The sequence below is a fragment of the Mytilus californianus genome, unplaced genomic scaffold (genome assembly GCF_021869535.1).
Source record: "Mytilus californianus isolate M0D057914Y unplaced genomic scaffold, xbMytCali1.0.p SCAF_54, whole genome shotgun sequence".
Classification (NCBI taxonomy): domain Eukaryota; kingdom Metazoa; phylum Mollusca; class Bivalvia; order Mytilida; family Mytilidae; genus Mytilus; species Mytilus californianus.
Genome location: NW_026262706.1, coordinates 29,017 through 56,505, shown reverse-complemented (window position 1 = coordinate 56,505; position 27,489 = coordinate 29,017). Strand labels below are relative to the sequence as shown.

At 32.6% G+C, this 27,489-nt stretch overlaps 1 protein-coding gene across 1 annotated transcript in view; it reads right to left on the bottom strand.

The window, feature by feature from the left end:
• Nucleotides 1-388: 388 nt before the first annotated feature.
• Nucleotides 389-27,489, bottom strand: part of LOC127703883 (transient receptor potential cation channel subfamily M member 2-like) — a 42,462-nt gene continuing 15,361 nt past the window's right edge. The window contains exons 10-26 of the mRNA XM_052207954.1: nucleotides 26,557-26,688; nucleotides 25,217-25,295; nucleotides 23,024-23,145; nucleotides 20,062-20,165; nucleotides 18,471-18,741; nucleotides 17,704-17,795; nucleotides 16,393-16,441; nucleotides 15,517-15,648; nucleotides 14,050-14,295; nucleotides 13,025-13,199; nucleotides 10,590-10,758; nucleotides 9,405-9,637; nucleotides 7,888-7,966; nucleotides 6,733-6,757; nucleotides 2,742-2,810; nucleotides 1,495-1,557; nucleotides 389-698 (exon numbers count right to left, since the gene is read on the bottom strand). Coding sequence (XP_052063914.1) covers nucleotides 627-698; nucleotides 1,495-1,557; nucleotides 2,742-2,810; nucleotides 6,733-6,757; nucleotides 7,888-7,966; nucleotides 9,405-9,637; nucleotides 10,590-10,758; nucleotides 13,025-13,199; nucleotides 14,050-14,295; nucleotides 15,517-15,648; nucleotides 16,393-16,441; nucleotides 17,704-17,795; nucleotides 18,471-18,741; nucleotides 20,062-20,165; nucleotides 23,024-23,145; nucleotides 25,217-25,295; nucleotides 26,557-26,688 — 2,112 coding nt within the window. The 3' untranslated portion in view covers nucleotides 389-626. The remainder of the gene's footprint in view (nucleotides 699-1,494; nucleotides 1,558-2,741; nucleotides 2,811-6,732; nucleotides 6,758-7,887; nucleotides 7,967-9,404; nucleotides 9,638-10,589; nucleotides 10,759-13,024; nucleotides 13,200-14,049; nucleotides 14,296-15,516; nucleotides 15,649-16,392; nucleotides 16,442-17,703; nucleotides 17,796-18,470; nucleotides 18,742-20,061; nucleotides 20,166-23,023; nucleotides 23,146-25,216; nucleotides 25,296-26,556; nucleotides 26,689-27,489) is intronic.

Below are 27,489 nucleotides of genomic sequence, written 5' to 3'. Positions count from 1 at the left end.
GGACTATTTGTTCCCGATAGTATCACTAGCTAAGTAGCCAGTACTCCTACCATGCTTTGTTTTAATTTGTTGTTATAAAATTTTGAAATCTTTTTAATTAAAGGATCTTTTCTCCCTCGTGGATAGCTTTGATTCCTTGTCCAGTTTTGAATTTACTTTTGTTCTATTTGTGGTTTTAACAACTCTTAAACGTTTGTATTATATTTTAGGCTGTCAAATATTTTGGCCAATAGATAGTAATAGATACATTTCTCACATCTGGTGCACAATGGGTACCGTCAATGTTGTTTCAATAACCAGGAGTGTTGTATCCAATGTCTACGTCGGCAGCAAAACATGTACAGTTAAAACTAACATTTGTTCTTTTTTAGGTGTAAAATACAATAAGTAAGGCGGTAATATAAATATTGGAGAAAAACATTTCTGAACGTTAAAATCATTTACTTAACATGATATTTTGATTAAATGAAAAACAATTCTCTATCAGCATATTTATAATTCAAATTGGTCTATCTAAAATTCTAGAAAAAAAGCACAGTTCTCTCTCATTACAAATCCCTATATTGTACTCAGGATGTACTGTTACTACGATTATATCATTCAGATCGTCTACAGAAGACATTAGACTAAGATCCATTCATATCATTTCTAGAACCGTGTTTTAAACTTTCTTCCATACTTTGCAATTTGTCCATCATCTGAAAAAGTAAAAGAACAAAGATGTCGACGTAACAAGTGTTTTGATCGAATTTGAAATCAATTAGAATGTCTATTGAGAAGTTATGAAAGTGTTTCCTTATTGGACAGATATGTGCTTTAAGTTGCAGCTAATTTATCAACTGTTAAAATACAATGAAATAAAACAGTCACGAGTCTACAAATAATTAAACAGATACGTATGAAAAAGTTTTGATTTTAGTCAACCTTAGTTCGTACAGGATAAAAACAAAATTGTATATGTTATTATGAAGTAATAGATGGTTACCTTTTTCAAGGTTTTTTTTTTGTCTAATATCAAATCGAAATACAATATGCTGAATGGAAAATATATTATATCAATAAAAAGTAAAAGAAAGCAAGACTCGGGTTATTATTTACGGTCATCCGAATAATTCACCAGATCCTAAATTAAAACCTTCACTAAAGTGGGACGTTCATTTGGCTGTGCGATATGTATAAATACACAGGGCCATTTTCAAATAACTCTTTCAACAACTCTCTGTGGGGTTTTTAGGTGAATTCCTCTATCCAAAATATTCTCTTGCATTTTTCTTCGTTTGCGTCCTTGATCTCAGCGGTCATACTGTGCAGCACTTACAACAATCCTTTTGTTTTAACGGTTAATTTAATCCTGTCTTTTTTTTCATTGAACGTTAAAGTAAACAAGAGTGAAAACCATTATCTTATGAATGAGCATGATGCCAATTGCATTTGAAGTCAAATGTCAAAAATATCAGAAACAAAAAATTTAATTAAATTATTTAAACTACAAACCATTTTCTTTGTATCCTTTAATTCTGTTAAGCTACCTTCCAGATTTTTAAGTCTGTTGATTATCTGCAAAATGATAATAGATAATCAAACATATTCCGAGTAAATGTAGTCTTCTTTATTGTAATAACATATTCCGAGTAAATGTAGTCTTCTGTATTGTAATAACATATTCCGAGTAAATGTAGTCTTCTTTATTGTAGTAACATATTCCGAGTAAATGTAGTCTTTTTTATTGTAATAACATATTCCGAGTAAATTTAGTCTTCTTTATTGTAATAACATATTCCGAGTAAATGCAGTCTTCTTTATTGTAGTAACATATTCCGAGTAAATGTAGTCTTCTTTATTGTAATAACATATTCCGAGTAAATGTAGTCTTCTTTATTGTAATAACATATTCCGAGTAAATGTAGTCTTCTCTATTGTAATAACATTTAGATTAAGATTTTACAGTGACAAACTCATATGTATACATTATATTTGTACAAAAATACAATTAAAAAATAAACAAATAATATTTTTTTTTTTTTTTTTTATTAATAAACGAATAAATATATGCATAATAGTTAACATAAAAAAGGCACATAACTACGCTGAATAGTGATAACAAAACCTATACTGTTGACACGAGAACTTTGCACAAATGTTTATAGAAACAATGTGAAGACTGAAATTTACACAGTAATGTTTTGCACATAGATTTGTGTATAACATGCACACAGATTTGTGTATAACATGCACACAGATTTATGTATAACATGCACACAGATTTGTGTAATGTCAATATTAATTTTTATACCGCTAAAAGTTCAACAATTTTGATAATAAGAGGATTTTTTTACTGGAAAATCGTTTACACATAACATAATTGTAGGAAACAAGGATATGCACTTGCACAAACAACATGACGGATGCAAAAAAGTAAAAAAAAAAAACCAAAAAATACCGAACTTCAAGGCAAGTTCAAAAAGGCAAAGTCCAAAAATCAAAAACAAATGCTATCAATCAACGGAACAAGTGCAAAACAACAGCCATATCTCTGATTTGGTACAGGCAACATATGGAACAGGAACTGCTTACCTTGCCGTAGCACCTAAACTTACCCCCAGACTTGTTGTGGGGTTCGTGTTGCTCAATCTTTAGTTTGCTATGTACTGTTTTGTGGAGTCGTCTGTTTTTTTGTTTTGCTTGGTGTTATTAGTTTATCTTCTGCCTATTTTTTTTAAAGAATATGTTTGTTTACATACCTCTTGAGTTATCCTGTTATTACTCTCGTTTTGTATTTCTTGCTTTGTGCTATTAGAGTCAGGTTCTCTCTGAAGCATTTATAAAAACATGATTTTATAGAAATAATGTTGACTGATTCTAATATATTTTTCTTGGTAGTGGCAGATACATGAATGCACAATTGTTTAAATTAAACACATTTAATGGTATTGATTAATGCATGATCCTTTATTGTAATTAATAGGAGACCGTAAAACCTGAAAACAACACTTTATAAATTTCATGCGTCCGAAGCGCTTTTCATGATTTTTGTTCGCCAGGAACGCTCAATGACGACTATTTAAAAATTAAGGATGCATAAAAACCGAACTAGTTGAAGAGCTATATGACCCCCCCCCCCCCCCCCCAAAAAAAAACCAAACAAAAACAACCTAAAATTAATAGCCAAATTGATCTAATTCAGCTTTGTCGGAGGGAATTGAAACCTTAGTTTCTAAATAATTTATAAATTTATAAACGGGCAATTTTTCAAAAGTTTGTTAAAAATCATTTCAGTACCGAAATACTGACTACTGAGCTGATTATACCCTCGGGGATAAATAGAATACTAGCAGCGGTATCGATCCAGTGCTGTTAAAAATGAAAACAACACTTTATAATTTTCATGCGTTCGAAGAGCTTTTCTGGATAAACCTTCATCAGGAATTTCCGATGTCGAATATTTGAAAGCCAACAATGTTTAAGAACCGATACAATTGGAGAGCTACATGTTTAAGATACAATTTACATTTAAAACTCCTCAAATCTATACGTTTCACATATAGCTGTTTTAACATAGAATGAAAACCAAAACATGTTAAATTACCTTGATAAATTTCCGTATGCTACACTAATTTGGAATTTGGTAACACCCCTACGATAACTACACAAATTATCTCAGTTTTTGTTCATTGCTTAAAACCCATATGACTACTACACCGATTATCTCAGTTTTTGTTCATTGCTTAACCACACACCGATTATCTCAGTTTTTTCATTGCTTAACGACACACCAATTACTACACCGATTATCTCAGTTTTTGTTCACTGCTTAACGACACACCGATTATCTCAGTTTTTGTTCATTGCTTAACGACACACCGATTACTACACCAATTATCTCAGTTTTTATGTATGGCTAAAAGGCACACCGATTACTACATCGATTATCTCAGTTTTTGTTCATTGTTTAACGACACACGGATTACAACCCGAATATCCAAGTTTTTATTTATGGCTTAACGACACACTGATAACTATATCGATTATGTAAAGTTTTTGTTCAATGCTTAACACCCCACCGATTACTACGCCGATTATGTCAGTTATTGTTCATTGCTTAACGACACCCAAATTACTACACCGATTATCTCAATTTTTGTTCGTTGCTTAACGACACACCGATTACTAAACCGATTATCTCAGTTTTATTTATGGCCTAACGACACACCGATTACTACATCGATATTTACAGATTTGTTTATTGTTTAGCGACACGCGGATTACCACACCGAATATCCCAGTTTTTATTTAAGGCTTAAGAACACACCGATAACAACATCGATTATGTCAGTTTATTGTTCAATGCTTAACACCACACCGATTACTACACCGATTAAGTCAGTTGTTCATTGTTTAACGACACCCCAATTACTACACCGATTGTCTCAGTTTTTGTTCATTGCTTAACGATGCACCGATCACTACACCGATTATCTCAGTTTTTGTTTATTGCTTATTGACACACTGATTACTATTACGATTATGTCAGTTTTTTTTCATGGCTTAACGACACACCGATTACTACATCGATTATCTCAGTTTTTGTTCATTGTTTAACGACACACGGATTACTATACCGAATGTTCTAGTGTTTATTTATGGCTTAACGACACACCGTTAACTATATCGATTATGTCAGTTTTTTGTTCAATGCTTGACACCCCATCGATTACTACACCGATTATGTCAGTTGTTGTTCATTGCTTAACGACACCCCAATTACTACAACGATTATCTCAATTTTTGTTCGTTGCTTAACGACACACCGATTACTACACCGATTATCTCAGTTTTATTTATGGCTTAACGACACACCGATTACTACATCGATTATCTCAGATTTGTTCATTCTTTAACAACACACGGATTACTACACCGAAAATCCCAGTTTTTATTTATGGCTAAAGGACACACCGATAACTTCATCGATTATATCAGTTTTTTGTTCAACGCTTAACACAACACACCGATTACTTCACCGATTATGTCAGTTGTTGTTCATTGTTTAACGACACCCCAATTACTACAGAGATTGTTTCAGTTTTTGTTCATTGCATAACGACCCACCGAATATCTCAGTTTTTGTTCATTGCTTAACGACAAGCGGATTACTACACCGAATATTCCCGTTATTATTTTGGCTTAAGGACACACCGATAACTACATCGATTTTGTCAGTATTTTGTTCAAAGCTTAACACCCCACCGATGACTTCACCGATTATGTCAGTTGTTGTTCATTGTTTAACGACACCCTAATTACTACACCGATTGTCTCAGTTTTTGTTCATTGCTGAACAATGCACCAATTACTACACCGATTATCTCAGGTTTTGTTTATTGCTTATTGACACACTGATTACTACACCGATTATGTCAGTTGTTGTTCATTGCTTAACGACACCCCAGTTACTACACCGATTATCTCAGGTTTGTTCATAGCTTAACGATGCACCAATTTCTACATCGGTTTTCTCAGTTTTGATTATTGCTTATTGACACACTGATTACTACACCGATTATCTCAGTTGTTGTTCATTGCTTAACGACACACTGATTACTACACCGATTATCTCCATTTTTGGTCATTGCTTAACACCCCACCGATTACTACACCGATTATCTCAGTTTTTATTTATGGCTTAACAACATACCTATTACTGCATCGATTATCTCAGTTTTTATTCATTGCTTAACGACACAGCGATTGTCTCAGTTTTTGTTCATTGCCTAACGACACACTGATTACTACATCGATTATCTCAGTTTTTATTCACTTCTTTACACAACATCCGATTACATCAGTTTTTGTTCATTGTTTAACACAATACCCGTTTACCCCCGTTTTTGATCATTGCTTAACGCAATATCTAATTATCTCAGTTTTTGTTAATTGCTTAACACAATTGTTTCTTTCACATCGATTTATGAAATTTATCAACGGTAAACTACTGTTGCATTAACTCCACGACACATTGAAACATTCTCTATTCTCGTAACACAATTTGCCAATAACAAATTTTATGAATAAAGTCGAGCAATCGATTGAACCGTCTTGACAGCCCGACTTTCTGTACTTGAAACTTTTAACGGCGGCTTCGATGGCGAAAACACAAAGACTCACGTTGGATAGATCAAAACAAACTGAAATATTCCATATTCAGAAAAAAAATATCATAGCTTATTGACAATTTTTTTATTTGTAGAAAATGAAACAACATGTTATAAATGTCATGCGTCCGAAGCGCTTTTCTAGATTTACCTTCATCATGAACGCTCAAAGAGGAATATTTGAAAGCCAAGGATGTACAAGAACCGAAACAGCTGAAGAGCTATATAACATAAAAGGAGCTTAAAAATAGCGACATCTATCTCAGGTCAGCTTTGCATGAGGGAGCTGAAACCTTGGTTTCTCTATCATTTCAAAAATTTATAAACGAACAATTTAAAAAAAGGTTTTTAATAAATAAATTTTAAACAATATGATTGAATTTTCAGTCATCTTTTGGTTGTATGAACATACTAACAGTGCCAACGTTGCCCAAAACACAATACTTTCTGTATAAAAAATCTATGTATAACGAATTGATTTATATGACATGTATGATTTAATCATATATTTACATCTAAATCAACCACTCGTATTCGACAATCAAAATTATTCACTGTTAAAACAAAAGAAAAGGTTTACCGTAACTGTGTTAACATCTATTTTCCTGCAAAAAAAAAGTTAATCGTCATCCGTAATAAAAAAAAATGCACATTATAGCAAATGTTTTTTCTTTATTTCAAATAAATTCTTGACAGCTGATCTGTCACATAAAGATCATCTTAAATCATCAAACCAATTATTACATGATTTCAGAAAACGAACGACTCGAGTAGGAACAACTAATTTGAAATATACGTGGTGACCTTAACAATGTTAGATCTGATAGATCTGAAATATTCTCTCCTCAGTGGAGACATGGCCAACACATTGGCCATAACCCTACGCCACTCGGACAACTAGACTTTATCTGTATTTATGGAAAATATGAAGAAGGAAATTTAAGATCATTGTCTTTATACCTTGAAAACATACACATTATATATGCAAACCAAAACCCCAAATCCTAATGTTTTCTCTTTTTTTCCGATCCTTCAATTGCACACATTATAACTTGATGTTTAGAGTTTAAGGATGTTGTCATTTCAGGTTAAGGAATTTTTGTCAGATGTTGGACTCCTTGTGTTTTCCCTACGATACAAGGTAAAATATTTTGCCCCATATCACCCTTTTTTCTTTTCCTAGAAGACTTTAATAGCTCATAAAAGGTCATTACTAAAATTTAAGCAGATTCTAGATTTCTTTTCTTACGATTTGAGATCCAAATAATGTCAATGCTAAATATAAGGCTAAAGTCCGAGTCAAACTTATCCCGCCATTTTCTAAAAATCAAATATCTCAAAAAGGAGTGCCATAACCTATCATTATTTTGAGATTATTTTGTTTCTTTACCAATGCTTTTCTGAATTATAATATGAATTTTAAATTCCAGATTTTTTAAGATTTCACCTGAAAACATCTTAATATGTGACACCGTCCTTACTTCTTTGTAATATTGGCCACTTGACGACGAAAACACATAGCTACAACAGTTTAAACATTAATCAAGCTCTAGTAAAACTAATTTTTTCTTCACATAGACAACATGGACAACATGTATCTTAAAGAAAAATACAACTTTTGGAAAGATTAGATTTCAAATAAAGAAAAAGAAGAACACACTGTCTCTATAAATCATTACATACCATTCAAATATACACTACAAATAGACAATAATGCATTGAATAGTATATTTACCCTTGGTCATTTTGAGCCTTTGTCTCCTCTGCTTCTGTCGATTTAAGTTGCAAATCATAATTAGAATCAAAGAGAAAAACTGAAAGTAAAGCATCAAATACTTTTACGATAACTATCAATAGTTAATTTAATTTTTTTTTTAAATATTTTTTATTTAAGACTTCATGTAATATAGGGACACTGGTTTAACGTCTTTTTAAACAACGAATGAATATTCTGTAATTGGTACTTCACTTAAATACACGAAAAAAGTGAACAACACCTATTTTTATCAAAATAGATTATTTTGAGAAGTGTCAACACTAGATAACTAAAATCATAATATAGATATAAAAAGATGTGGTATGAGTGCCAATGATACAACTCTCCATCCAAGTCACAATTTGCAAAAGTAAACCATTACAGGTCATAAGTACTTTTACATTAAAATTCCTTCTTAAGGATATCACCAAAACAAGATTACGAAGCATCTTCAATTTTCCAATTTGACACAGATAGACGACTTCAAAGTAAAAAGCAGACTTGGTCAAATTACTATTTCTCTGCAGCAACATACCCCCTTGTCATGGCGTTAACATATTTTAAACAATGCTTTACGCCGGTGCATCGTTACACTATACAAACTTCATGATTAAAAAAATGCTTCAACACAGTTACCTCCCCCCCAAGGGTGACTGGCGAATAGAAATATGGTCACCATTGTTCTCCCTTCGACCCGAGTAAAACTATCGCAAATGTGGGACGTCCGATCGGCTTTGAGGGATGAACAAGTTCGCAGCCACGTTCGGTCAAAATTGGGACGTTAAATTCGATACTTCATGTAAAGAGAGTGCTACGTTCTTTGTACGTTAGGAACCCTTGCAATAATTCTTTGAGGGGTCTGAGGTGGCCTGTTGCAAGGCTCAATTTCTGTTACTATCCAATGTACCCTCATTTTCCCGTGCCAGTACAGATTTTCACCGACCTTCATCCCGGACCGTCTCTATTACAGGAATTACCTATTATATTTATTGTTAATTTGTTCTCGTCCTGAATATGCATGAGATATTTGCCACTGGACGTTAAGCAACTAACAATCAATCAATCAATCAACACAATTAAGTGGAAAACGACTGATATCAACATACATAGGGTTAACGGTTTAGAAATTGTTGACCGATACGCTATGCTGTGTACAAACTCACTAGCGACATGTTTTTGCTCTTTTGGATAACAGAATAGTCGTGCGATATGTGAAATTACAGTAAAGGCTCAATTGTGATTTAGAGTAAGTGTGGATACGCATTGCGGTTGTTGGTTAACTAACAGACGCTTACCCTTTCGAAGCAACCTTTTGGAGTTCATTTGATTCCCCCAGTTTTTAATTATTTACCTTGATTGATTCTTCGCATTTTTATTTGCACTTGAGGTTATAACTGTTAAAGTTTAACTGTACATCTTTCTTTTAAATGTCTGCAAATTTGCTAAATCTAAACAAACAGTACGAAAATCTTCTATTTTTGAAATGTACACCATACCTCTGACAAATTGTGGGTGATGATTAAGCTCTTTAGTACGATCATTTCCGTCAGAATTCTGCTGTCGTAGATTTGCGCAGAAAAGCCACACAATTGCAACTACTGTTCCCGGTAAGGTAAGTAACTGAAGGTGTATTGGAAATATTGTTTGGATACTATATTCCTCAAGAAATGATGTCTGTAGCTCAGACCAATAAATCATCGATTTTGTATGAACGTCCTCAAAAATGTTACTGAAATTCAATTGAGCAAGTGTGTCAAAATTCGTTTCACAAACAATATATGTGTTTATCTTTGGAAAATATGTCTGTTTGGGTTGCTCACCAACATTGTGTCAATATAACGGACATATAAGCAACTGTCATACAAGTAGGAGGTTTATTTTGTTATAAAACCAGATAAAACCACCATTTCCGGAAAATGCGTGTTCCAAGTCAGGAATATGAAAGTTGTTTTCCACTCGTCCATTTGGTTGCAAACGTTTGATTCTGTCAGTATTTATGGACTTCCACTTTTTGAATATACCATGGAGTTCAGTATTTTTGTCATACTTTTTTCAAATGCAATGTTGAAAAGTATTAAAAACCAAAAATTCCGATAAGTTATGCGATACGGATAATACGATCTATTCCTGGGATAGACAAATATTAGTGTTCCAAATAATTTAACATTTAAAACAGTAAATTTACAATAAATGAATTCAGTTATCTTTCATACATGTATCAATAACAAAGTGCTGACTACAGGATTTGTAAATAAAGGCAACAGTAGTATACAACTGTTCAAAAGTCATAAATCGATTGAGAGAAAACAGATCCGGGTTACAAACTAAAACCGAGGGAAACCCTTGTTGACGAAATGTGTTAATCCGTTGTCACAGATAACATTTGTTTAACGAAGCAGACAGGAGTACAAACAAAATAACTACATTTGTAAGTGTTTTATGTGATTAGAAGCATATTTATTAGTTCAATATTTCCTTAGTTTAGTTTTTTATGTTTTGTTTTGTATATAATTGGTTGTCGTTTGGTCGTTTTTCGTTTTTTCCATTGGCAATGTCATTTTGATTTCGACTTCTGAGTTTGAATTTTCCTCTGGTATTTTTAGCCTCTCTTTTGTATAGATCTGAGCACATTCAATATCATGTTTTTTTGCATTGTTCAGCGTATACCATTTACTTTATACCTGTACATAGCTATCAAAAGATTCAGCATTATGACCACTGCTATCAATGCGTAAAGGGCTTTTAAGTAAGGTGTAACGTATAAACCAAGTTTCGTTGGACATCGCGGTAAAACTCCACTCACATCACTTTCATATATTGTCTTGTTGAAGGTGCAGTTCGGTTCAGTCACTAAGATTGAATGAGACACAAAATTAGAAACAGAGAAGCAATAATAAACTAATTTTACCAAACAATTTTGTACTTTTCACTTGAGAAAGAGTCGTTCTTATTATTATAATTTACAAATCTAATAATTTATGCTCTTATGAACCCTCTCTTTCAAAACATATCAAGTTTAATTTACAATTTGGTGTCTCAATTTTATTGCGGGAAAAGAAAGTATATCTTATTTATGAAGATAGATAGTATAATAATCTTAACCATGTCACAATTGTTATAAAAAAACCGATTAGCATAGTTTCACAAAATAGAAAACAGATAAAAATAAAGTGTATGAATCATGTATATTTATATAATAACAAAATCAATTCTACAAAAATGATTTTAAGACTGTCACAGTAAAATGTGTTCGTAAATAAACAGGTTTTACGTAAGATGAACTACCAAAAACATCTTGCAAATTTTATTTCACATCTGCTCTCAAAATGTTTACTTGCGTTAACCCAAATATATATACACAGATATAAAATCTTTATGCATTTATTAGATCAAAGTTGATTAAAGCCGCGCTAGATTTCTTGACGGTGTATCTATTAAGTTATGTAAATTAAAGTTTGATCTATCTAGTCTTTTTCCTTGAAACAAAGGCAAACAGCAAGAGCACACGCTTTTTAAATACTGCAAATAATAAACCAGTAGGAGTACCGTATTCGGAAAGTAAAAGATTTATATATTTTAAAAGATGCTAAATTGATATTTAAACTCATGAGTCGAAAACGAACTGAAAAGCAGATAAACAGTATACAAAACACAACATAGAAAACTGAGCAACACGAACCCCACCTTTAATTGAGAGTGATCTCAGGTGCTCAAGAACGGTAAGCAGTTCCTGCTCAAAATGTGGCACCCGTCGTGTTTCTCCTGTAGGTACAAACACGATGATAAGTCTTATTCGGTAGGTCAAATCGATGACAAGAGGACGGGAATGAATGTGGTTATAACAATTGGTACATATCCGTCGTCATATGTGAAACAAATATTGCATATCGGTCAACCAACTCGTGATGGCGTCCGTAAAGTGTTCTATTGATTAATTGATTGGTGTTTAAAGCCACTTTCAACATTATTTTGCTATTTCGTGGCGGTAAGTTTTTATGGATGGAGGAAGCCGGAGTCCCCGGAGGAAACCACCGACCTTCGGTAGGAATAAAATGTTCGAAGGAATGATTTCAAAATCACCGCTTGGAACACTTGGTTTAAAAGCTTCTTTTTATAGTAGTACTGTTTGTAGTACAAAATCATAAAACCTTATTCTTTACTCAGTTATCCTTAATTTTGTATCTATACTCGACCAGATATATCTACTACTAGCATGTTTCATCTGAAACCCGTCTTTCCCTTTTGTTTATGTACAAAATGGCATGTTTCTTAAAATCAGTATTATTGCTGTATTTATATTATTTCGTTTTAAAGATTTCGTTATACACTGGCTCACACAATGAAATTTCAGTTTAAACGAGTTAATTCGCGAAACTCACCTGAACTGAAAATCACATGAATTTGTTTACGTTAATTTTCAAACAAAGGTATTCAAACACCATTAAAATCATGAAAAATACATATTTTCTTTATAAAGTTCAAGTAAAATTCACGTGAAAAATTTCACTTGAAATTAATGTGAATCTTAATTCACATGAAATTAACGTAAATTTTTTCATGTGAGTTACACGTATAATCTCGTTTGAGTTGAATTTCACATGAGTATTTTCACGTGAATGTCACGTGAACTTTACACAATAAATTAGCATTTTAGTTAAATTTAAAATTAGAATACAGTAAAAAAGTAAAATAGCAAAAATGCCGAACTCCAAGGAAAATTCAAAACGGAAAGTGTGTTTATCAAAAGGCAAAATCACAAGCTCAAACAGATCAAACGAAAGTTTACATGCACCTTGTTCTTGCTAACAAAACGATCCTTAATACCAAAACCTTCCTGACTCAAAAAATATATATGACTGTACCTTTAATATTTAGGAAAGTGATAATAGTTGCATCATTCTATACGAAATCGAAATTATAAACCATTTTATTAAAGTAATAAGCAGTAGCGTAACAAAATAGGTACACATATCAATTTGAAAAATTAGATAATGATAGATGTTATATCTTCCCTAGTTCCGGTTGTAATTCCTCATTGCATGGAATTGTCTTGCATATCATTTCTCATTTTGACAAAATAGTACTTAAGGTAATGAAATATTTATTTGACTCTTACATGTATCAGCTTCTAAGTTCACTTCTCCAAATAATATCCAATATCCATTCGATAAAATTTTTTCGATCTCTGTCCAGCTAGCCTCAGAATTCGGATATAGAAGCGCATAAAAAGACACGCTGTACCAAAACATTATGACAAACATAATTGTCATGAATGCAATAGTATGGTTAATCTGAAATTAGAATATACCAAACATGACCCGTACATAAATAAAAAAAAAACCTATAATATCACTAAGTAGGAAAACTTGTTCTTCTCTGATTTGAAAAGCAAATTCAGATTTTCATGTTGTAAATTTTAGCCTCGGCAGCTCGAAAAGTATCACTTTTATTGTGATAATGATGATTATTGAATAATTGATTTGAATATTTTTATTTACTACAATAGTTTTGGTAAAACGTTCAGTAGAAAAATGCTAACACACATTGAAGAAATGGAGTAAAAAGTTAGGTTAACAACTTAGTGTCTTGATACCTTGCAATAGCAAGTAAGTGGATGAGAGGCAACAGTTCCGACTGTCCGTAATATTGAATTATTGAGATTATATTAAACCTTACGATTCGAAAATAACAAAGAAACTTATTATTTCCATAACCTCAAAGGGTGACTCGGGAATAGAAATATGGTCACTACAGGTCTTCTTTAGACCAGCAGTAAAACCCTTACCGAAGTGGGGCGTCCGTTTAGATAAGCGGGATGTACAAGTACGCAGCCACATCCGGTCAGAATGGGGATGTTAAATCCGATGTCTCTTGTAGAGAGAATGTCACGCTCTCTGCACGTTTAGAACCCTTGCAACAACACTTTGAGGGGTCCGTAGTTGGCCTGTTGCAAGACTTGAATTGTTTTATACTAGTCATTTTGGGGTCCTTTATAGCTTGCTGTTCGATGTGAGCCAAGGCTCCGTTTAGAAGACCGTACTTTTACCTATTATTGTTAACTTTTTACAAATTGTGACTTGGATGGAGAGTTGTCTCATGTGCACTCATACCACATCTTCGGATTTATATAGTCTTACATACCATCATTCGAATTATGATTAACTTTGGTCCGAGAAACTCATTTATGTAGTACAAACTGAGTAATCTTATGCAAATAAGCATAAATATTGCAACTAATAAACATTTTGACGTAGTTCGGAAAAAAGATCCTTCAACAGCTCTCAGTAGCATTCCAGACGTATATCCTATAATCAAAATGCAATCTGCTATGTTCCACCAATCACGAAAATATGGTTTGATTCTTTTTCTTATTAAAGCAACAATAACCTAAAACAAAATAGACATGTATGTTGAACGGAACCAATTTAAGCTTATATATTACACACCTTCTATAAACTATTACACACCTCCTATAATATATTACACACCGTCTATAAACTATTACACACCTCCTATAAACATTACACACCTTCTATAAACTACTACTAACCTTCTTCAAACTTTTACTCATATTCTATAAACTATAACACTACTATTATTCCCATAAGGTATCATTCATAAATAGCACACTTATAATTACAGCCAGTCATTAGTGATATTGTCCATTACACTTCTACAAAACTGAGAGTGACTTGATAAAAGAAAGGCGAAAGATACCAAAAGGGACATTCAAACTCCTAAGTCGAAAATAAACTGACAACGCCATGGCTAAAAAAGAAAAAGACAAACAGACAAACAATAGGACACAAAACACAACATAGAAAACTAAAGACTGAGCAACACGAACCCCACCAAAAACGGTTGGTGATCTCAATTGCTCCGGAAGGGTAAGTAGATCTTGCTCCACATGTGGCACCCGTCGTTATAATCTAGACACCATGTATCAGGAGCTTACTTGTAAACAACAACACGCTTTTCAGAAAATCATACAGGGGAAGGCAAAGTAAAAAATAACCAAAATATACAAATGTATATAAACTCCATATTAAGTTCTTTTGAAACCTTTTAACATGAGCATAGAATGTTCATAATGGTAGATTGAAGTCATCTCCTTTGTCGCAGTTTTCAATTGACCCTGTCCGTCAAATATTAAGCGTAAGATAAAACTTTCATGAAACCTGTTTTGCTTCTCTGCAAAAGAATTATTTTATATTTGGTCTGCAGCTTGATAATGTTGAGTTGTAGCATGTGAGATATTTTTACATCTGCCGTACAGCAAATTCTTGTCTGCCGATAGTTCGATTTTACCACACTCGTTTAACAATGAAATATTTCGTTAAAATGACTGTTCTTCTATGAGAGGGCATGATCAGTTATGATTCAGTATGCATGTTACCTTATTTATTTGCGTCAGTGATACAATATTTCTATTAGTTTGTAATAAGGAATGCGTCTAAAGGGCGGAGAGGTTCAACAATTGATATTATGATTATTAAGTATAAGTAAAATTATCATAAATATGAATAAGATTTAACTGTTTAATCAAGGAAACAGTTGAGAAAAAGCATGAGATTTTGGACATATTTTGCTGTCGACATAAGAGGTCACCTGTTTTGTTTCATTTACAAAGAAACTAGCCATCCACGCTATTATAATAAAGTCAATATAGGTGATTCCATCTTCTCTGTAGTCAAACAGCAACATGTATGCATATGCAAGAAGGAGAAAAGTGAATTCCAGCTGTAACATTAATAAACAAAACAAATGTTATTACAAAAATATATTGCCATAGCGTCATTATTTAGAAAATATTTGTTAGACACTCTTAGCTTTGCAATGTTTTGTAGACTAGATTGAAATTACAACTGTTGATATTATGCAGACGTGATTTTTTTTGGGGGTTAATGTGTTATTCGTTGACGGACTTTAGTAGCGTACCATGCAGAAACATAGAAACTTTTTGATGCTGTATGAATACGACATATTTATGTAACTTTTAATACGTTGATTGTTGATAAAACGAAATTGACTGGTTTGAAACGTGAAAAGAAATTTTAAACAAGTCAAGTGTGTATCGATTAACCAGTTGAATACTTAAACAAAACATTGAGTAATCTTGTTACAAAAGACAAGACACAATGAACACAATTAAGTGAATGCATTTCTTAGAAACAAAAATATTTACAAGTATTATGTACTAATGATAAATAGAAAATTTCTGAATAATAGCCAGCGATAAATCTTACGAGGCGATGGATCATATAAATATGATACAGTACACTACAAAATATAATAAGCAAGTCTATAAGGGTACAACATCACCAAAAAAATAGTAAAATCATGAATAATGATATGATGTGGTATGATTGCCAATGAGACAACTATCCACCAAAGTTCAAGTGAAGTGGATGTTAGCAATTATAGGCAACTGTAATGTTTACATTGTTTAGGTTTGCAAATTGTGTAAAATATGAACTTTCATACCGAATGTATAAATATTTTCATGAATGGCAGCTTGTACTTTTTGTAAAACCTGAAATAAATTGAAAAGTTAACGATTATTTTAGAATGGTTACCGGAATAAAAAATAGTTACTCTCATGATACCTGTATAGCTAGTTACTATGCATATCATTAGGAAAGAACAAACCCGAACCCTTGAATCCCAAGGATGTGAAAACTTCAATATCCGAGGATCTGTAAGATAAGGCTCTCAAATCAACCAAAGGTCAAGGTTAGGGTTTATCAGCAAAATCATAGTCCGATTTATATATGCTAAACTTCTCCTACAGTGCACACAAAATTACAATTTTCGTTGAAATATCGATCGACAAAATTTAACACTTATATATTGTCGATCAAAATGTCCAGCATTTTTATGATATAATCTTTGGTCTTGGCATGCGTGTGATTATAAGTAAGTTAGATTTATCATGACCGAAACCAAGGTATTTATATTTACCATTCCCATTTTTGCATGATGTGATGGAAGAATTTTGGAGTGAATCTGCATAGCGAAATGAAGGTCTCGACACAAAAATATTGCTTTTGGGTTCCTGGGTTGGACTCTTACATATTCTATGTGATAGGTTGGTCGCTGTTTTTTCAACAACTAGTAGAATACATATAACGCAAATTAAGGATTTGACACATTAAGCATTAGCAATAAATTCTGCTTAGTAGGACGAGGCGATGAATTTACAGATGAACACCTGCCACAGACAACAATGGATAGGGACAACTGTTAAGAGTTATTTCAATGGGTTTTTAACGTGCATAGATCATAGCACTCTCCCTTCAAGTGGCATCGGATATCACGCGCGAAAGCTGAGTATGACAAGGATATAATAAGATACGTAAAGAGTAACATGAACGATAGTAATTATCTTATTGGAAAGCAAAAACGATATCAAGTCTGGTGTGATTAGGGTTGATAGAACTCATTAAACGTTTTGATATAGTTCAATGAAATACATATTTTAACAGATACATAATTATAGATTATTGATGATTTTTCGAAAGGGCGACAGCCCTGAGATGAGATGTGGCTGATAAACATCCTCGCGTTTGAAAGACCATTGATAATCTGTTTATCGCTATTTTGCCAATGAGGTCGTTCATGTTTACATTGACAACGTCACGTACGCCCTTAGTTTCTGACGATAATATTCCATCTCCAGCGAGTAGCATGATATGAAAAATTATCACCAAAAAAATCAAAGGAAAAATGCACAAAATAGCGATAATTGCATTTATTGTAATAAAGAAGGATGTTGAGTTGCAAAATTTATCTTACCAAAGTAATAGACGATTATCCATCTCCATGTTAATCATTAATAAAGGCATCACAAATAGATGGACTGAGAACAGAACAATATACCAAAAAGTCTGAAAACAAAACATTTATTACATATTTAATGTAGCTTTAGGTTCTAGTCTTGTTTACCAATTGTAACACCAATAATCTTATATTTTCATAACCTCATCATAGATACCATTCAGACGCGCGTTTCATCTACAAAAGTCTTAGCAGTGACACCGAAATATTTAAAGGCCAAATAAAGTACGAAGTTGAAGAGCATTGAGGACCTAAAATTCCGAAAGGTTTTGCCAAATACAGCTAGGTATCAATTCCTGCAGTAGAAAATCCTACGTTTTTCGAAAACTTGATGGCATATATATATCGTTCTATCGTTTCGATATGATTCAAATGTCTTTTTGTATTTTCACGTTGGTATTCTCTTGTTTTTGAATGTTCTACATTGTTTAGATATTTGCCCTAGTATTCAAATTATTCTGCTAATTTTGAAAATTATCGAAAAATTTGATGAAGTTGTTTTGCGTATTTCTTTTTGTCTATTGTTTTCTCTTTTTTGGGGGGGATGTGTGGGTAAGGTAGCATTTCTTTGATTGTCAATTAGTTTGTTCCTACATATTTGAGATTCTCCTTGTCTTGCATTCGCTTCCTTACTTTCCTCATCTCCCCCCGTAACGGAACGATTTTAGATATAAACAAGCCAACGGATTAATCATATCAATGAAATGTTAGTTTTGTTTACTTACCGTCTGACCATCTATATTCTCTGTACCATACCACATCTTTTTTAAGATTTTCTTTACTGTGTCGTTTTCAACGAAATTTTGGTTTTTACTGTTGATAGCATCCATTAGATATCCATGATTCAACAAAAGCCTTCCTGCATGATTGATGGCATCACCCAGCTCTCTTTCCTCTGTTTTGTTCTCTTTTATTGTCATTTGTTTCTTTCGTTCCTTTGTAACATCAGCATCATAGATATGCCGAATTATGCAGATAACTCTTTCAGTGAAGACACTTGAACAATATATTAACAAAATGAAAAGACTTATATTTATATATATATATATATATATACCTCCCACATCTCCTTCACTTATAACTATTGTTAACAATTGAAGTTACATTACAGCATAGGGGAAGGTTTACAAACACATTGTTTATGTGACTTTTCCAAGCCAGCCACATGTTATCCGTTGTTTGTCGTTGTTTATGTGACTTTTCCAAGCCAGCCACATGTTATCCGTTGTTTGTCGTTAGTTTCTGTCTGCCTTATCATTAACCATTCATTCTTTTAGTATAAATCAGGTAATTTGTTTTTTTTCTTCTGAAATGTGTCACATTTTGTCTTTTAAAACTTACTATATGGTGTTTGGTTCACGCATTTAAAAAGGCCCATAAGATGACATGTAATTGTTAATATCTTTGTCCTATGGAAAGTTGTCTTATTGGCAATCGTATCTCATTTCCTTCTTTTGAATTAACTAGATACACATAAAATCAAGCAATAAACACGCATGCAGAAAAGAAATTGCTAAGTAGATTTACAAAACAAGCAAGTCATTTCTATGTGGAATATTGTTTATTAAGATTCAAATTTCTAGTCATTTCATTTGAAGATATTCACAAATCATCTAATCTCTGAGCAATTTAAAATTGCTATTTTGAATAAGGGCTTGTCATTTAATCATATGTTTTTATATTTTTTTAAATGCATGACCAAATCAGTGACGTCAACTGTACCTTTAGGTCGTAATAAGCTGTTGATGTTAAAATACAAACGTAAACGCTACTTTTAAATTAGTCTTTTAATATCAGATTTATTAAATAAAATTGAGAATGAAAAAGGGGAATGTGTCAAAGAGACAACAACCCGACCATAGAGCAGACAAGAGCCGAAGGCCACCAGTGGGTCTTCAATGCAGCGAGAAACTCCCGCACCCGGAGGCATCCTTCAGCTGGCTCCTAAACAAATATGTGTACTAGTTCAGTGAAAATGGACGTCATACTAAACTCCAAATTATACACAGGAAACTAAAATTAAAAATGATACAAGACTAACAAAGGCCAGAGGCTCCTGACTTGGGACAGGCGCAAAAATACGGCGGGGTTAAACATGTTTTTTGAGACCTATGCTACAATGCACATCTCATCGCAAAATTGACATTTGATTGCCAACATTAATGCTTTGGCTACACAAGAAGCATACACTACGTCGAGGTATTTAAAGCATTCGTCCTTTAAACGCATGAAAAATTGCAACTGGACGTTAAGTCAGCAGTCAATCAATCAGTAATAAACACGTTGTAATATGTTTTATTTTATTTGCATCATTACTTTTTTAAACGTTGTAGTTTTTCCTTCAAGTGTGTCGCTGTTTTCCAATTTCTGATTTCATCTTCTAATATAGCACACCCAACAAGAAGATGATGATTCCCAATCTGAATGAAGAAATGTTAATTTGGTCATCTTTTATAAGGTATTATATCTGAACCTATATTGTTTTCTGTTTGGTATTAAATTAAGAATTAAGATCCATTTTGTTACATCTGGTGATCCGTTTATTTGGCAATCGCCATGGCAGTCAGCAGGGTTTAAGAACATCCGTTGTTCGACCTGCTAGTCAAATGCGTTTTGTTAAAATATACTTTTTCACTTTTTTGGTATTTTGGAAAATGTTGTTTGTGCTGTATTTAGACCCCTCTACCATGAAATTTGTTTTGCATGCACACGTATAAAAATTGCGGTTTTTATCCAACGCAACCATAGGTTTGAACGTTGTTTTCAATTAAGACTTGTTTATATATATAGATATATATATTTAATATATTTTGTTTGTTCTCATTTTTTAAAAATAAACTTCATCGAATAAACTAATATTTTGTGGTTTAATTCTTCGCTTCTTAACACAATTTGCAATACGAGTTTTTCAGATATAAATTAACGTAAGAGTAAATATATTTTTTTCAGTCGGGCATCGTTCTTTCAACATTCTTGGATCGTCCTTATAGCGTTTGAGCATTGTTAGTACAATATTCGTGTATCTCCATACATCATTCGTTCATTATATAGATAATCATCTAGTTAACTACAGCTTCTCGTTATTTAATATTATATTGTATCATTTAGCGCATGGTATAAATTAGCCTTTCGTTCGTCGTAATATATCGTGCAGCGTTTCTTTCGTCATATGATGTATGGTATCGTTAGCGTTTCTGTAAGGGTATACTATATGATAATTTCCTTGATATAAACTCATCACATCTACAAGGCTTGTAATCTAGTGCGTCAGACGGGCGTTTAACAAATAAAATTGTATCGTTCTAAAATTGGTATTTTAATTTGAGTTGTATTTCGTCTTCATACGAATTTTCAGTAGCGCTTTAATTAACAAAGTTGGAAGGCGAACATTCAGTATGAAGTTAAAGAGCATTCAAACCCCTATTTTTAAAGTCGTAACAAATACGGATTATGTCAGCTATATATATCCTCGGATTTCAAATGTTTGGCTTTGAGCGTTTCTGATGAAGGTAAATCCAGAAAAGCGCTTCGGACGCATGAAATTATTAAACGTGTTGTTTTCAATTTTTTACATCACTGGGTCGATACCTCTGCTTGTGGACTATCAGTCCCCGAGGGTATCATCAGCTCAGTAGTCAGTACTTCGGTACTGACATGATTTATAACAAACCTTTCTAAAATTGTCTGTTTATAAGTTTTGAAATTATAAAGAAACTAAGGTTTCAACTCCCTCAGACAAAGTTGACCTTAGATGAATTTGGCTATTTATTTTAGGTTTTTTTGTCATATAGCTCTTCAACTGTTTCGGTACTTATACATCCCTCGGATATCAAATGTTTGGCTTTGAGCGTTCCTGATGAAGGTAAATCCAGAAAAGCGCTTCGGACGCATGAAATTATTAAACGTGTTTTTTTCAATTTGTTATTCTATACATGAGAGTAGAAACTATTTCAACAGTTAATAATAAAAGGATTGTATGATGAACTACAATTCCAGAAGTATCTGGATGTATCGGAATTAGAACAAAGATTAAACATGTATACCAGCAGCGGTAATGGTCCAATGCAAGTAAAATGTAAATAAAGCCAAACATTTGAAAATCGAATGTTTAAATACCGACTACCATATGTTCAATTCTTTTTGCAGTAAAAGATGACCTTTAAATATATTATGATGAGGTATGTACAACCAGCGGCGTAGGTCATATGTGGATTCTTAAGAATTCTAAAGATCTACTACAAAATCTTTAATCAGAATATTTATTGTTTTGCAGTTATATCAAATGTTTTTAATTTTTTACGAATGGCACTACTATTACCTATGCACAAATGACAGATCGACTACATCGTCTCATGAAACAGAGAGTTTTTTTTACAAAAATGGGGATCGTAGATACAAATTCCTTTTTATGGCCGTGATTAATCTTATTTTGTAAAAAAAAAAAAATTACACCGATTTAAACAAAAAAAATACAATAAAAAAGACATAATGAATGTGCTTGACTTTTTAAACGACACTGTGGTTGATATGGTGGATTGATAGTTCAACAGTCGGTATTCTAAGGGGAACTACTTATCAGAGACGGATTTAGGGAGGGCTGGGTGCCCCCCCCCCCTTTGTCGGAAAAATGTGTTTGATTATTTAGGGAATCACTGAAGCATGACTAAGTGTGCCCCCTCTTGTGGCAGTCTGTGCCCCCCCCCCCCCCCCCCTCCTTTATGAAAATTGCTGGATCCGCCAAAACAAAATGCACCTTGCAAAGTTCTTTAGTTTCACTTTCAGACATACTGATGATATCCCTTCACTCAATAACCCACATGGGTGTTACCCTTACACATCAACCGCGTCAACAGAAATTTGAGGAAAGTTGACTATAATCGTTTTCGCGATATGATAACCTCGGTAAACTAATGTTTCCCATATTTACAGAACCTGTTGGATTTTTAGTATTCTTATATGTTTTTGTTTTTTTTTAAATTATTGTACTTAATTCTTTCAGTTCCACATAACAAATCTACACATAGACGGATTGGAAATATTAGCTATCACACATTAAGACATCGGAAACCAGTTCATTTTGTTCTGTTTAGAGATGCATTGAATACTCGTAGGAAATAATGTTCTTTCCATATATTGCCGCCTTTGATCTGAATTAGAAATGAGTATTCAAATGTCGTGAAATACTACTGCATACTAAGTGCTATTAGTCAACGATTTACTGGTCGGTTCTATATTTATTCTTTTTCTTTTTATAAAAAATCTTTTCATTTGAACTTACATATTCCAAGTCTACAAGCTGTTGGGCACCAATCCAGTACTGTTTATGCAGCAAAGCCAGAAATACAAGACCGTAACATTCAGAATCCCTATTCATAAGCTTTGCTTCTGGTCCAGTAAAACCTTTTAAAACAAACAGCATCATTTGATATCATTTACTAATAAAATGTAAATAAGGTAATATATAAGACACAGATTTTTATAATATTACTTTCGACATACGGTTAGAAATAAAATCAATAAATGAAGTATTAAACGGATACACGTACTAAATAAAATTGAGAATGGAAACGGGGAATATGTCAAAGAGACAGCAATCCGATCAAAGAGCAGACAATAGCCCAAGGCCACCAATGGGTTTTCAATACAGAGAGAAAGTTCCGCACCAGGAGACCGACTTCAATTGGCCCCTAAACAAAAATGTGTACTAGTTCAGAGAAAATGGACGTCACACTAAACTCCGAAACATATGAACGAACCAAAATCTAAAAAAAAAACATACAAGACTAACAAAGACAAGAAGTTCCTGACTTGTGACAGGCGCAAAAATGCGGCGGGGTTAAACATGTTTTGTGAGATCTCAACCCCCGGTATGCCAATGCTTCTTATTTTGCACCCATACTGGTATACTTGGTTTTGTTACTCATATCAAGCAGAATTGAAGAAAAATAGAAAAAAAATCTTGCAAAGATCTTCAATTTCAATTTCAGATATATTGAGGGTTCCAGTCAATCAATACCTTCATTTCAGTGAGTGCTTGCACCTCATATATCGTAGTAACCTTGTGATTCAGGATAATCCCGTAATCAGAAAGTGCTTCAGTCCTTCATCTTTTCCTAGATTTTGACAAAAATTAAGGACGTCTAGCTATAATCTGTCACAAACATAATGATTACAACTTTTTGTCAACGTCCTATTTTCTAGCAGGAACATCGTAAAGCGTTTACAAAATGTACATATCTTAGCTAATACAACTCTAGTACATGTTCACACTTTAACGACTTTATCATTTCCTTTTAAGTTATCATAATTCTTCTAATTGTAAATCTGTTATACAAATTATAAATGAAACCATTCCAAATGGTGCTATGAATCAGTTTCCGGACTTGTAAATGGCTCCGGTAAACTTATACTATAAATGACCAATTTAATAATATAACTCTATTCTATTAGATTAATATCTGAAGTCATTTAACTACACAAGGTCATGTTTTCTTCTGACTGTTAATGACGTTTTAACACTTAATCCATTGGATGTTGGACGTGTATTGATTAATATTTTAGTCTTAGACATTTTTTATTAGTTGTTATTGACCTTTAACTAGCTTTCAGTAACTGCGAGGACTCTCAGATCTGTACTTTCTTTTGTTTTTTTGTTATGTTTTTGTTATGTTCTTCGTATCGAACTGGTGAGTTAAGCCTTTTTCAACTGATTTTGATAGTTTGTACTTTTACACAAATGTTCCCGGTTATATATTATATAAGCCTTTTATAGCTTATTATGCGGTGTGGGTTTTGCTCATTGTTGAAGGCTGTATATAATTGTTAACTTTTGTCAGTTGGTCCCTGGTGAAGAGTTGCCTAATAAGCAATCATACCACATCTTTTTTATATTTATATATGCCATGCTCAACTAAATTGAAGTAAGTACTACAAAACAAAACAAACAAAACAAAACAAAACAAAGCAAAGCAAAACGAAACAAAACTAGCCTGAACAAAAACAGAAGATACAATCAAATCAAATATTGTTAAATGAAATCAACTACAAAGCTATAGATATATGAATTTAAAAGGCTTTCGAAATATTTGACACGCCAAAATGTTGTCTGAATTCTCGCATCGCAAAGCACAACTTCTGGATTTATTTGTATCGGGGTTATATTGGATGAAGTTGTCTCAAATTTAATAAATGTATCAGGCACTTGACTAATACAGGAAGTCCTAATTTACATTAGAATATTTACCTAATTGCATACTTCCAAATCTTTAACAAGAAAGTCACAACTCAGTATGGAGACGAACAAATGGTATGTCACAAAGACATCTATGACATAACCATGGTTTCATTTTTTAGTTTTTGTTAGGCTGAAGATTAATCAGAGTAATACTTTAAATATTCGAATAATAATATTGGTGTCAAGGTTTAATTTTAATCAATTTAAGTATTTGCTATATTACTATTTGATACAAACCTTTGTGATCAGGCAGTTTGTAATCCATGTCGGTAAAACATTTCTGGTTTGACCATAATTTCTTTATATATTCATACTCCTTTTTAAAATAAACACTAAATATGTAAAGATTGGTTAGGCCAATTATTTATAAAGCAAAGCAGTACAGTATCAAGTTAAATATGTAAAGATTGGTTAGGCCAATTCATTATAAAGCAAAACAGTACAGTATCAAGTTAAATATGTAAAGATTGGTTAGGCCAATTCATTATAAAGTAAAGCAGTACAGTATTAAGTTAAATATGTAAAGATTGGTTAGGCCAATTCATTATAAAGTAAAGCAGTACAGTATCAAGTTAAATATGTAAAGATTGGTTAGGCCAATTCATTATAAAGCAAAGCAGTACAGTATCAAGTTAAATATGTAAAGATTGGTTAGGCCAATTCATTATAAAGTAAAGCAGTACAGTATCAAGTTAAATATGTAAAGATTGGTTAGGTCAATTCATTATAAAGTAAAGCAGTACAGTATCAAGTTAAATATGTAAAGATTGGTTAGGTCAATTCATTATAAAGTAAAGCAGTACAGTATCAAGTTAAATATGTAAAGATTGGTTAGGTCAATTCATTATAAAGTAAAGCAGTACAGTATCAAGTTAAATATATAAGTCAATTCATTATAAAGTAAAGCAGTACAGTATCAAGTTAAATATGTAAAGATTGGTTAGGCCAATTCATTATAAAGTAAAGCAGTACAGTATCAAGTTAAATATGTAAAGATTGGTTAGGCCAATTCATTATAAAGCAAAGCAGTACAGTATCAAGTTAAATATGTAAAGATTGGTTAGGCCAATTCATTATAAAGTAAAGCAGTACAGTATCAAGTTAAATATGTAAAGATTGGTTAGGCCAATTCATTATAAAGTAAAGCAGTACAGTATCAAGTTAAATATGTAAAGATTGGTTAGGTCAATTCATTATAAAGTAAAGCAGTACAGTATCAAGTTAAATATGTAAAGATTAGTTAGGTCAATTCATTATAAAGTAAAGCAGTACAGTATCAAGTTAAATATATGAGTCAATTCATTATAAAGTAAAGCAGTACAGTATCAAGTTAAATATATGAGTCAATTTATTATATGCATATTTGTCTCAGTTCTTTTATTTATTTGTTCAGTGTTCGGTGCATATTTGTCTCAGTTCTTTTTACCCACAGCTGATTTATTTGAAAGCCTGTTGTGTGATTCATATGGGGAACACCGGATGTAGGTGTTAATGAAGATGTTTTTTATTCACGCAGATAACTAATTGATAATTATTTCATTCTTTTTGTACACTGTTAACAACATTAGAACCTTTACCTCCTCATATATGTATTCAAGAGCACTCTTCAGATCGATTGGCCATTTTATGTACTTTTTTGGAATATTCCACTCCCCTTTCTTCAAAAGGTACATGAACAATGCAGTATGATTGTATGCATGTATTTCTTTCTGAAACATAAAATTCATGCCATGTTATTGAAACATAAGTAAAATATAAAATAACAATCATTAAAAATCGAATTTTTTGTGAGTTTTCTTTCCAACTAACTAAATGAAAAAAAAATAACCAGTGCTGATATAGAAAATAAAACATATACAAGAATGAACCCTTTGTCGTGCAGAGCATGTCCTACTCGTAATTCAAAGTATCGGATAATATGAAGTAACTGTTTGACAGATCCGCAAAATGCTCATTCGTTACAACTCATCACTGCAAAGCTCCTGGCCAAATATAAAGTCATAATGTTTAGTAGTCCCACCGCAAAAAATGTGGCATTAAATTCAATCGACAATTCGTTTGCAGTCAATTTAGTATTGTTCAGTAGCGTTTCAGACATTCAGCATGATGTTGATGGGTACAGGTAAGGAACAACTACTAAACAATCTGAACATGGACTGAACAGATCTTAATTGACTGCAAGCAATTTGTCTAACATCACTGAATTTGCTGCGTTGGATAAGTTTGAAAATTATATTAAAGAATGAAAATGTCTTTACGATTTATTGTTCGGTCTTCCAATTATAAAAAAAAAGAAGATGTGCTATGATTGCCAATGAGACAACCTTCCACCAGAGATAAGATGACGTAGAAGTTAAAAACTATTGGTCACCATACATTCCTCAACAATGAGCAAAATCCATACCGCATTGAGCTGTTCAGATCAAAATTGTATTACAATTCTACCAAAAAACATTCCTCAGATGTTCATAAGACGAAAGTCGGACATCGGTATTAGCATATATTTTTAT